Genomic DNA, 12,528 nt, shown 5'->3' with positions numbered 1-12,528 from the left:
TGATCTAATAATTTGCATCTTATTACCATTAGGTTCAGATGTATGGACACCTGTTGAGAAGCAGTTGTTTAAAAAGGCTTTTTGTCTACATAAGAAAGATTTTTACCTGATACAGAAGAAGGTAAGACCTTTAGGCAGAGGGTTTTTTCAGATTGCTAAAGCTTCTTCGAGAATTAATTAAAGGAGTTATTTGTAGACTCTTTCTCAAAACTAAAATGTTTTTGAAGTGTTTTTGATGTTTCCCAAAAAGAATCAGAAGCAAATTAAAAAAAAAGAATTATAGATGAAATTTGTTTGTCTGAGGGGTTCAGAGAGAGTAGGCAAAGGACTTGTCTACACAGGTAATTTAAACTGGATTAAGTCAAATTAATCTGGTTTCAAAATCTGTGTGTACACACAACGTAGCACATGGACATGTTTATCGTGAACTCTAAAGTCCTTTTTCAGAGTAAAATAACTTTGCTGCAATTCAAGTTCATCTGATATATTGACTACTTTGGCAGTCTTCCAACAGATATCCCACACAAGTGGCCTATGTGCTCTCCCCAGCTCTGGGGTCAGTTTGGTGAGATGTTCTCTTCCATTTATAAACTGGAAAGGTGCCAGATTTTGTCCTTTTGCACCTGGGTTTGAGTATACAGGGGAGTCGCATCTTACACGGGGGTTAGGTTCTGAAGTCAGCGCGTAAGGCGAAAATTGCGTATAGTCAAACGCTCATCGAGTGGAATGTTGGGCGGAATTGCCTGCACTACAGGTACAGTATTTAAATTATTATTTTTCTCTGTTTTGTTTTGTTTTGTTGAGCGCATATAGTTAAAATCGCATAAGTTAATTGCGCCTATGATGCGACTCCACTGCATCACAGTAGCTGCAGTAATACTCCAGACCCCTTACAACATGCCTCGAGCAGTTGCTTGGAGCTGAGCTGAGACTTCACTTCATCGCCATCTGGGGAAAAGCATCAATGCAGGAAGCTCATATGGCCAGCTCCCAGAATAAAGAACTTGTTGACATTGCTAGGCAGATGTCCTCAAGTGGCCATGACCTTGATGACAAAAAGTGCCAGATAAAGAGCAAACAGGTCAGGAGGACCTATGCTAAAACAAGAGTTGACTGGAAGATATCTGTTATATGCAGTGTTATAGCCATGTTAATCCCAGGATATTAGAAAGACAAGGTGAGTGAGGTAATATTTTATTGAACAACTTCTGTTGGTGAGAGAGACAAGCTTAGAAGAGCTTTTTGTCAGCTCGAAAGCTTGTCTCTCTCACCAACAAAAGTTGGCCCAATAAAGGAAAACGTCTGGCAAGGGACATGTAACTTGTCCAGATTTTGAGGAGCTGGACAGGATTTTACATAACTACATGACCACCCAACCCATGCAGTCTGTGGATCCTGCTGCTTGCTTTCTCCGTCCCACCCCCCTCCGAGGATGACTGGCAAGATCAACACGAGTCATCGGAAGATGAGCATGAGGAGGCCAGTGAAGAGATCTCCCTGGAAAGCTAGGGTCCCTTCAAGACTCACATCCTGATGCCAGCCAGAAAGCAAGCAAGCCTGAATCATGCCTTGCTGCAACCAACCATGGTTCCCAGACAGCAACCCAGACCAGGACGGAGGGGGCTGATCCTATGGAGGGAAGCTTGCATGTATGGTTTTTAAAAATTACTAATAATTTAATATATAAGTTTTAATGTATTATTGTTAAGCTATACTGCTGTGCCGGCTTCTGTTCTGGGTGCCCCATGTCTGCAGCCATTGTAGGTGGATGCGATTCCCAGATCCCTGCCTCCCTCCATCAGCCCATGCTATCTATTCTCCCCTCCCCCATATGCCTTACCAAAATGGCAGTGACTCCGGCTGGGCAGTTGACCTCTTATCTTATGCTGAAACCCTGACTACCAACCATTTTCAGGCCCACGCTATGGAAGGCACATGCCCATCCCTCAGCTATCCATACCAGTGACCCCCCCAACCCCATTCTCCAGCTCAAAATGGTGATTGACAGCATGGTGCAGCTTCAGCCTCCACGCCACCCACCTCCCACGGCAGATTCAAATAATGAAAACATTCTTTTGTCCAAACTGCAAAAGTTTATTGAGACAATGATTACAGGAAAAACAGTGTGGTTAGCGTTTTCACTTTGTATGGGGTAGACATGCACATTGCATGCCCATAAAGCTACAAAGAGTACAATTCCCTGCTGAAGTATAAATGCCCTGTAACACACATTTTCACAGTAAAAAAGCTTTGCTGTGAGGATAGCAAAACTCTTAACAGCTTTTCATAGGCTTACATAGAGCTCGACTGGTAAAAGCAAATGCTTCAGGCAATCATTGCAGAACCCTATCAGTTTTTCTCTGCACTTTCACCATGTCTTCCCATACAGGGGAGATAAAGCAAAATGTAAGAGTGAGAAATTGCTCAGTTGTTGTTTGTCAATTATGAGGAAGAGCTGCACTATCCCTAGTATAGTTTGCGATTCCCTTTCGCTCCTGCAGCACTTCTGGGGGACCATCTTGGTGAATAACTTGACTGCGCATCTCACTGGTGTGCCCTTTGTGTTTTTGAGTAAGTCCATTCTCTGCCTCCTCGTCAACTGCCTTGGCTCATCCAGAGTCAGGACAGCCTAAAGGGGAGATAGAGGGTATTACTATCCAGCTCACCTCCAGATTCGACCCACTCTCCTTACAACACCATATAAGCAACACCAAGGCACAGCAGAACTCCAAAGCCAGACTGGGAACATCATTCCTAACCTTAGCTCCGTCTCCCCTCCTGGCCAGCATCCAAGGCGCAGTCAAACAGCATACATTACACAGACAAAAATGCCATTACACACACCACTTACCATGGCTGAGGTTCTCCTGAGACGGGGGAGAATGTCAGGCAGGGAAATCCAGATATGCATATAAGAAAAATGCTATCACAGCCTCACTGGAATATGAACAGTAATTGCTTGTGAATTTGTTAACTCCCGCAACCATTGCATGTGCATTGGACAGACCCTCAAGGAGAAGGGCTTTTACCAACGGCTGAGCAGTTGGCTAACCTGTGGGAGAGAAAATGGAAAACTCACAACGAAATATTCGCACACATCATTTAAAATAGCGGCGAGGTGGAGGCAGCATTTGAGGATGGAGAGAGAATCAGACAAGCTGCTCTACAGGGAGATTGTTGCAGTGGACAAAGGCAGGATGGCAGTTTCCAGGGATCTCATTGGCATGGACAAAACCAGTATGGAAAAAGACAGAGACATGGAGAAGCAACTCCTGGAGGCAACACTAAGCCAAAGTGCCCTGCTGCAGCGCATGTCACTGTTAGGGCAGCTGGCAATGCAGTACTGTAAACCAATACCCAGCCATGTTATGCAGCCCCTGGATAATACAGGCTGCTGGGAACCACATTAACTCCTCCCTGCAGTAACCCTGAAGCAGGGCTCCCATAGGCCATTCTCTTCACAGACGCAAGCTCAGGGAACTGAGAACGGTGCCAGCTGGGACACCAGCCCTTTTGAGCTCTCTATCGCCCCGGTAACTTCAAGCTTTGCCACTCAATACCAGAAGGCCTAGGAACAAGAAGAAGAGCCAGAGCCAAGGCAAATACTTGCCTGTGACTTTAAGCCCCTCTGCTGCGTGTGTGGTGTCTTGCCCTGTACTGTTGTGCTGTGCTGTTCTGTTTTGCTGCTATTTAAAAGAAAGAGTTCTTTGTAGTTAGATAATAGACTGTGTTTTAATATATCGTTTCATACTTAAAAACATTTTTCATTACCATTTCAAGATGAAACCTTGAAAACGTCATTCGTAAGGAGTTGACAGCTCATTTCACATAGAAAATCATTATTAGGTTTTTACATACACATGTAGGCAAAGAGCCCGTTTAAATAGGGATTGCCACAGGGTTGCACTTCTGCTTCCCATAAACAACACTGCACGCACAAAAACCTTCCAACACTTTCCCACCCCTCGTTAACAGCTGGATGTGCAGCTGCACAATTTCAGGCCCGAGACTTAAGAGAACAACAAAAGGCATCCCAGACAATATTGCCTGGCTATTTGTTTTTTCTAGTGGATACCTCACTGACTGCTCAAACTGCTGAGTAAGTCTTTGCACCTAAACCTGCCACCCATCACTAAGGCTTTCTCCCTTACTCTCACAAATATAGTGCAAAATACAACTTGCTGCTGTAATCTTTAGGATGCTTTTTTCTGTTGCTTCCAACCTATTCAACAAACAGCGCCATCTCCCTTTCAGACGGACGAATGCACACTCCACTGTCATTGTGCAACTACTGTGGTGGTAGTTAAATAGTTCCTTCCTTCTGTTCAAGCAGCCTGTGAATAGCTTCATTAACCAGGGAAGCAGAGGATTAGCTGAGTCTCCCAAAATAACTGGAGTAAAATCCACACCATTAATGTCCATAGTGTTTTTGTGGGCAAACAGTGCTTTCTCCATTGAGTTAAATAGAGCTGAGTTCCGAAAGATCCTGGCATCGAGGGCCCTTCCAAACTACCTGGCATTTAAGTTTGTAAACCTGCCACAGTGGTTAACAAGCCCTTGGAGTGTCATGGAGAAATACCCCTTTCTGTTTGTCAGCACCAAGCCCTAGTGTGAGGGGCAAACAATAGGCACACAGGTCCCATCAATTGCCCCACTACAGTTTGGGAATCCCATATGTACAAAGCCATTGATAACCTGAGCATTACCAAGCTTTATAACCCGGTGCAATAGTACCTCTTCCAAGGCATCGCATCACAGACCTTCATGAGCCTGATGGTGGATCTCTCCACACTGAATTGATTAGATGCGGACCAGTAGCATTCGGAGGTGGCCAGTTTCCAGATGGCCTTGGTGACCTGCTTCTTCTGCAAGTATGAGGCATCACATGCTGGTACACTGCCGCTGCAGCTCTATCAGTTCAGCACATATCTCCAAAAAGGCTGCATTCCCCAACCTGAAATTCTCTTGTCACTGCTGGTCATCCCAGTTGTGCAGAACAATCCTTTCCCACCAATCTGTGCTTGTTTCCTGAGCCCAGAAATGGGGCTAGATGCTGTGAAACTGCTCCAAGAACCAGTCCTTTTCTATTACTTGCCGAGTGTCTTCCATTTCTTTCTCATCCATGTCCCAGTTCCCTAATCCCCACCACTGAAGACTCTTCTGCTGCTGGAGAAGCTGCTGCAGCTGCCACATCTGCTCAGTGTTGAGGCAAACAAAGTCCAAAGCTAGTTAATCCAGTTTTGTGTGCTGAGCACACAAGCATCTTCTGCCTATTTGAGGTTGACAGAATAGCAGCACGGAGCATTGATGGGTCCATTTTGGCTAACAGCAATTCAGAACTGATGCTAGCCCACCCACAAAGGAAGCACAGGGCAGAGACAGATGAATCATGGGATTTTGTAAAAATTTGAATTCATCTGGTTTCCACTATGCATCCCACAATGCATAGCAAGAAAAATCCCAAAATGCACACTGTTCAACAGCAAAATAAAGGAACATGGGATATCTTCCAAGAATGCTACACCCTCAGTTTGCAGCAAACCACTGTAGTGTTTGCAGTGATGTGTTTTGAAAGAGGGCACCCTTCTCCCATGTCCATGCTGTTACTGTGACTTGCATACTGCATGTTACGTGATGCACAGGGATCTGTCCATAGATGCCGACCATGTGGCTGCTTTGGGACTGGAGCACCCACAGTGAAAAATTGGTGGGTGCTCTGCACCCACAGTTCCCTGCCTCCCCGCCTAGTTTACCTATGCCTCCTCCCCTGAGCATGCTGCGTGCCCACTTTCCCCTCCTATCTCCCAGTGCTTGCGCCGCGAAACAGCTGTTTCACACAGCAAGTGCTGGGAAGGAGGGGAGAAGAGGGGGAACGCGGCATGCTTGGGGAAGAAGTGGGGCCGGGGTGGGGATTTGGGGAAGGGTCCAATAGGGGCAGGGAGAGGGCAGAGTTGGGATGGGGACTTTGGGGAAGGGGTTGGAATGGGGGCGGGGCAGAGGTGGGGGGGCACGAGCACCCACCGGTGCTGGGGAAGGTTGGCACCTATAGATCTGTCCTGGGTCTGATTCTATTCAATATTTTCATAAATGATTTGGATAATGGCATAGGGAGTACACTTATAAAATTTGCAGATATCAAGCCGGGAAGGGTTGCAAGCCCTTTGGAGGATAGGAGTAGAATTCAAAATGATCTTGACAAACTGGAGAAATGGTCTGAAATAAATAGGATGAAATTCAATAAAGACAAATGCAAAGTACTACAGTTAGGAAGGATTAATCAGTTGCACAAATACAGAATAGGAAATGACTGCCTAGGAAGGAGTCCTGCAGAAAGGTATCTGTGGGTGATAGTGGATCACAAACTAAATAGAGTCAACAATGTAATACTGTTGCAAAAAATGCAAACCGCATTCTGGAATGTATTAGCAGGAGTGTTGTAAACAAGACTCGAGAAGTAATCATTCTGCTCCACTCTATGCTGATAAGGCCTCAACTGGAGCACTCTGTCCAGTTCTGTGCAGCACATATCAAGAATGATGTGAACAAATTAAAGAAAGTCCAGAGGAGAGCAACAAAAATGATTAAAGGTCTAGAAAACATGAGCTACAAGGAAAGATTGAAAAAACTGGGTTTGTTTAGTCTGCAGAAGAGAAGACTGTGTGGGACATGATAACTATCTTAAAGTAGTAAAGAGGCGGGTGATCAATTGTTCTCCTTATCCACTGAGGACATGACAAGATGTAATGGGCTTAAATTGCAGCAAAGGAGATTTAGGTTAGACATTAGGAAAAAATTCCTACTGTTAGGGTAGTTAAGCACTGGAACAAATTACCTGGAGAGATTGTGGAATCTCTGTCATTTGAAGTTTTTAAGAATAGTTTACACAAACATCAGTCAGGGATGGTCCAGATAATACTTACTCCTGCCTCAGTGCATTGGACTGGACTGGATGACCTAGTGAGGTCCCATCCCATCCTAGATTTCTGTGATTTTTATGATTTCTATAAAGAGTTTAAATATTGTATTTTTAAAAAGCATTCCTTATCAGGGGCAATCAGATTTTATGCTTAACCAATTTACAGTGTCTCTTATAGCATTAGAATTCAAACACTAATTCATTAATTTATTTTCTTTCTTTCTTTCTTTCTTTCTTTCTTTCTTTCTTTCTTTCTTTCTTTCTTTCTTTCTTTCTTTCTTTCTAATAAAATGATGCCCATAGAAGGCACTGGTTGCTCTAATGCATAAGTAGTATTACAAGAAAATTCCAGCAGCATTAAAATAATCATTCAAACAGGAACTTAGCCAGCCACTTATGAAATATCCATTCCATCTATTCATCATTTTGGGAAGCTTACTCTGAGCCTTCTCCAAAACCCCTATCAAACACACACCTTTTTCAACCTGCAAAGAAAGTCACCAAATCAACCCAGGTGGGAAACTGCTCCTAGAGCTCTTCCAGGGAAATGCCTTGTCAGCAGCCTCCTCTCTTTTATAATGAGGCTCAGGCACCACTGCTTATCGCAGCATGGTGGTGTGTTAAAGGCTCTCAGAGCACTTTACAAACATACATTAATTAAATCTCTCAGATTGGCTCCCAGTCTTGGGATGAGCCTACATCACAAATATATGCTTCTAGGTACTTACATAGTCCCTACCATTGTGATTTCTGAACACCCATCGTTGGCAGGAATGAAAAGAAAACCCCACAAACACAGTTTTTTTATTGCTTTTTGCAGAAATAACTATATTACTTATGATATATGAATGGTGGATTACTTCTGTTTTTTTCCTAATAGATTCAGACTAAGAATGTGTCCCAGTGTGTTGAATATTACTATATCTGGAAAAAAATAATAAAATTTGACTTCAGTCGACCGAAAGTAAGTGATAGAAAAAAGGTTCAAGGAAGAGAGAAGGATGAGGTAGAAAAGACAGAAGAAAAGGTAGGAAAAAACTGCTTGGGGAATCTGAGATTCAGCTCTTTAATTTAAAGATCTTCCATTGCCTTAGGAGATGTGGAGTTCATGTGTGCAGCAAGCTCCCTCCAGGAAACACCTTCCTGTTTAATATTCTGTTGCTTCCCTTGTTTAACTTGCAGAGACCTATGGAATAATATTACAAAAAATCTCAAACAAACCCTGTTCAATGATTAGCACGTTATACCATACCTAACATTTTCCATTACTCTCGCAGGGAAGTTATGTAACAATATTTGCTCTTGACATTATGACACCATTGCTAATTAAAACAAGAAAATTAAGATAACTCTTAGCTCCTAATTAACCATCTAATATAATCCCTATCTCCTTGTTAGTAATGCTGTCAGCATTAAACTTGTTGTTGATGATGTGGCAGTGCCACCTTTGACGTGCCAGTATTCTGCAAAAAAACCCTGCTAAGTACATGACACTGCTGAACTGTTTCACAGCAGCAAGTGGGGAATAAGATTTACCAGCAAGATTTTTGCAGCAGAAACTTGATGAGCACATAGCTTCAGTGCACCATGGGCCAGATTTTTAAAGGTATTTAAGTGCCTATTTGAATTTTCAAAAGCACCTGGACCTATTAATTTCAATGGGTAGTAGATCCTTAGATGCTTTTGAAAATGCAAATAAGTACCTAAATATCCTTAAAAATCTGACCCCAAATGTTTGTTATTTTTATAGTTCTGTGGCCATTTAACAGGTTTTTCATGTGAGGGCTTTGCAGTTGTTGACCTGAATTTGATGGGTTAGTTGTTATGGCTCACCACTGATCGCATCTGACCAGAAGATTTATAGGTTCTTATCCAATTCAGACTACAGAGTTCAGGAACTCAGAGAGTTCTATATCAGAAGAGGACTTCTGGGTTGCTTGGCAAGAACATGTACACTGAGGACAATACCAAATTGATAAAATCTTTATTGACATTAACATAAAAATAAGAAATGCAATGAAACTTATAACTGCAAAACAGTAAAGGAATTCCAAAACTCCTGGTGGCAACATTTCTATTATAAGTACCTTCACTTAACCTACTCACACTCTTCCTTGAGGACCCGGTAATAGGAGGTGAAGGACCAGCCTCACTCCTGGCAGGCCCGATTATGCGATGGTGCACAGTTGGGCTACACAGTTTCACCTAATATGATAGCACACATAACTTGTAATCATTTACTAGATCTGTGCTTTTTTTTTTCCAGTTCATTTACAGGAGTTATTCTTTATTGGCTATTCACTGTTCAAAAGAGTTCACTGGGCAAATTCATGTTTGCTATAAATATATTCACAGCAGTGTGATTGTGTATGTTAGCTTGGTGCATGGAAAATGTAGGCTTTAACAGGACTATTTGTTTAACAAGAGTTCCTTTTAAGTTGGTTCCTGTGTGTTAAGTAAGGAAGTAAGACGGAATTTATGCTTTCAGCACTGGAATCAATGCTTTATGAATACCAGTCCTAGAAGCAAGACAGCAGCAGAAAACAAGAGTCTGTGGGAATGATTAGACTATAGTATCTTCATGCCAAGCAAATGATAATCTGAAGGGTCATATGTAGCCTACGGAATCCTAAAACTCTAAATAATAAATACAGGAATGGTTCCTTTATCCTGTTGAAGCAGGCAACAGAAGACTTGGCGTCACATTCTTTGTCGGTGTAGATTAGCACAATTCCTTTGAACTCAGTGGTGCTCTACCAGTGTGCACCAGCAGAGAATTGTGCCCACTAACCGTAACCTTTTACAATGATAGTTGGTCAGGATGGTGGGCCTAATCCATAGCTATTTGAAGTTAAAGCAAAGACCCACTTTGACATCAATGCCTTTTGGCTCAGATGGGGTGTATGTGTGTGGGATTCATACCAAACTAATCAAAAATTCCCTTATCCAAATCATGGTTGCGCTCCTCTTGCACACTCCCCTTTTTTGTCAGTGTTTTTGATATCTCTGAGACACACTGGATAAACAGGGTTTCACTGAGATACTGAATGATGGGAAATTTTAATGCTATAGGTTCCAATCCTACACCATGCTGAGCCCCCTTCACCTCCTATGGACTTCAGTGAGATTAAGTGTTCTTTAAACCTTGCAGAAGACACTCAAAGCCTTGCAGGACCAGGCCTTTGAATTGTAGGACTGGATCAGGGTAGTATTGTTCTGGAGTTGATGCACTGTGGCAGCCTGGGCATTTTAGAGGTGTCTGAACTAGGTTTTTTTGACAACAGTTTCTCAGCTGCTATTACAGGGTCAGCTCTACTGGCGTGAGCAACAGTGGGAGCACTCGTATAGAGTGGGGTCCATGTATAACGTCTGACCCTGCTCAAAGCAGGTTTATATGACATGATGCTTAAAACATCAGTATCTGGCAGTGCCTTGAATACACGAGCACTCCAGCCATTGTTACCATTGGTGGAGCTGGGCTGTCACGGGCAGTGGTGACAAAAAAATTACTGTAGACAAGACTGAAGGGTTTTCCTGACCTGGGGCCTAAAGTACACGTCTGCGTCCGTCGATGTTCAGGAAGGCACTTAAGCATGAGCTTAATTTTAAACATGCTGAAGTCCCATTGAGCCTGATTCTCATTGACACTATGGCCCCTTTAAAGTTCCAGAGCAGCGTAAAGAGCCTTTGACGTAAACAAGAACCAGGCCCATGCTGCTTGGTGCTAAAGTCCAAAGATCCTTTACAATGAGCGCTTCAGCCTGCTTGCAGCTGGGTGGCAGAACCAAGCCTGCCAGTCCCTGTCAGCAGGGGAATGGCTCACCTCCTCAAATTCTCTCCAATTTATTCTGTCCCCCGCCAATGGCCTGCGGCTCCCCTGGCCTCCCTGCTGCAGCTTTGCTGAGGGAAATTCCAAACTTCTGTTCAAATTTTTAAGACCAACAATTGGACTTAATAATGTGTCTGTCTAATTCCCAACCATGTTCCAGGGCTGCACTGGATTTTGGGGAGAAACTGTCCATCTCAGCTCTACTTCCCCTACTGGGGCGTTGGTTCCTTGGAGGCTTCAGGGAAGGAGTTAGGCCAAGAAAAGCCAGAGGAAGGGTCCATGTCTCTTGCTTCTCCACTTATCAAGCATCTCTCTGGAGAGCTCGTGCGGCTCTGTGGGCAGAGAGCAGGTTGCCTCACAGCTCAGGCCAGGCAGGATTCCCTCAACCCCTCACCACGCAGTGCTGCAAGGTGATATCGCTCAACCTTTGAACCTCATTCTGTTCCTTACAGCACTACCTAGATGGAATCACCCTTTTGCAGGTGTCATTCTTCCTATCCATTAGGGTAAGCCTCATGATGGCCACTTTCTCCAAAGAGATTAAGCTTCCAACTTCAAATGAAAAACTCACTCTAACCCGACCTAGTATCATACCTTTCGTTCAGACCAGTAGTCCTCAGAACTGTTAAAACATTCATTCTCTAAGTAAATTCAAGAAATATGCCACCTTCAGTCAAGCATTAGAGTCAAATCCTTAGGGACATGGGCACTCTCAGGACAGAGTAATCATATCTCCTGTTCTGAGATCTACTGGAGAACCCTTAATTCATCAAGTTCTGCATATTGGTCATCCAGTCTTACTCAGTGCCATTTCCTTTCTTTTGGGAGAAGTCTTTTCCACACCTCAGTGCCAGGGGATAATGGAGGAGATATTTATATACAGTGTATTTCGTAGTAGATGTCCACATTTCAAGAATTATCCTGCTTCCTATCTTGGAGGCACACTGCTATGAAAATCTGTTGTAACAGATCTGTGGACCTTAGTATGAAGAAGATGCGGAAAATTTATCCATGGTTACCTGAAAATTTCCTTTCTTCAAATAATAAGGTCTTCAGATCTGGCCACCCTGGAGACAACAGATGGTCCGGAATAGAGATGGAAATGGATGTCCAGTGATTTGGGTTTGTTGTCAATAGGTGGAATTTACTATCTTTTGCAGTAGGAGAAATTTTTGTGCTTTTTCCTCCAGGTATTTTTAACACAGTCTGGTTCTGCCTCCCACCTGCAAGCAGGTTGAAGCACCCATTGTAATGGATCTGTGTGAGTCCCAATGCTTCCTCTGAATATTGTAGGGGGTGCCTCAGTTTCTGGCTGACACTCTGTCTCCCAGCAACTAATGGCCCGGGCCCTTCCCACCTGCAAGGGGATGCTAAAGGTGTGGGAGAACAAAGAGGTCAGGTGACCTCCTGGCCTGGGAAAGGAACTCAGCAGAGAAGGAGGGACTGGAGCGGGTTTCAGTTTGGAGCTGGCTGGGGATGTGAAGTGAGGGCAGATGGGGGAGTCTGGCTCGCTGGGCCCCAGAATGGACCCGGCCGAGGGGTCCGGTTCTCTGTACCTACAAGCTCTGTTTTAGACCATGTTCCTGTCATCTAATAAACCTCTGTTTTACTGGCTGGCTAAGAGTCATGTCTGACTGCAAAGTGGGGTTGCGTGCAGGACCCTCTGGCTTCCCCAGGGCCCTGCCTGGGCGGGCTCGCTGTGGGAAGCGCACGGAGGGACATATGCTGAATGCTCCAAGGTCAGACCCAGGAAGGTGAAGCCATGTGAGCTTCTTGCCCTGAA

At 43.9% G+C, this 12,528-nt stretch overlaps 1 protein-coding gene across 4 annotated transcripts in view; it reads left to right on the top strand.

The window, feature by feature from the left end:
* Nucleotides 1-12,528, top strand: part of ZNF541 (zinc finger protein 541) — a 37,983-nt gene that overhangs the window by 22,825 nt on the left and 2,630 nt on the right. The window contains exons 12-14 of one of the 4 annotated variants that reach the window (XR_007770269.1): nucleotides 33-121; nucleotides 504-754; nucleotides 7,797-7,861. Coding sequence is in view for 2 of the 4 variants with exons in the window: in XM_050928398.1 (XP_050784355.1) it covers nucleotides 33-121; nucleotides 7,797-7,880 (173 nt within the window). In the remaining 2 variants the exon portion in view is untranslated. Of the gene's footprint in view, nucleotides 1-32; nucleotides 122-503; nucleotides 755-7,796; nucleotides 7,881-12,528 lie in introns of those variants that run through there. The other 3 variants (XR_007770268.1, XM_050928398.1, XM_050928396.1) reach the window with 3 other exon arrangements.

The sequence above is a fragment of the Gopherus flavomarginatus genome, chromosome 18 (assembly GCF_025201925.1).
Source record: "Gopherus flavomarginatus isolate rGopFla2 chromosome 18, rGopFla2.mat.asm, whole genome shotgun sequence".
Classification (NCBI taxonomy): Eukaryota; Metazoa; Chordata; order Testudines; family Testudinidae; genus Gopherus; species Gopherus flavomarginatus.
The sequence above is the reverse complement of the archived record's forward strand: the minus strand, read 5'-3'. Positions and strand labels throughout refer to the sequence as shown.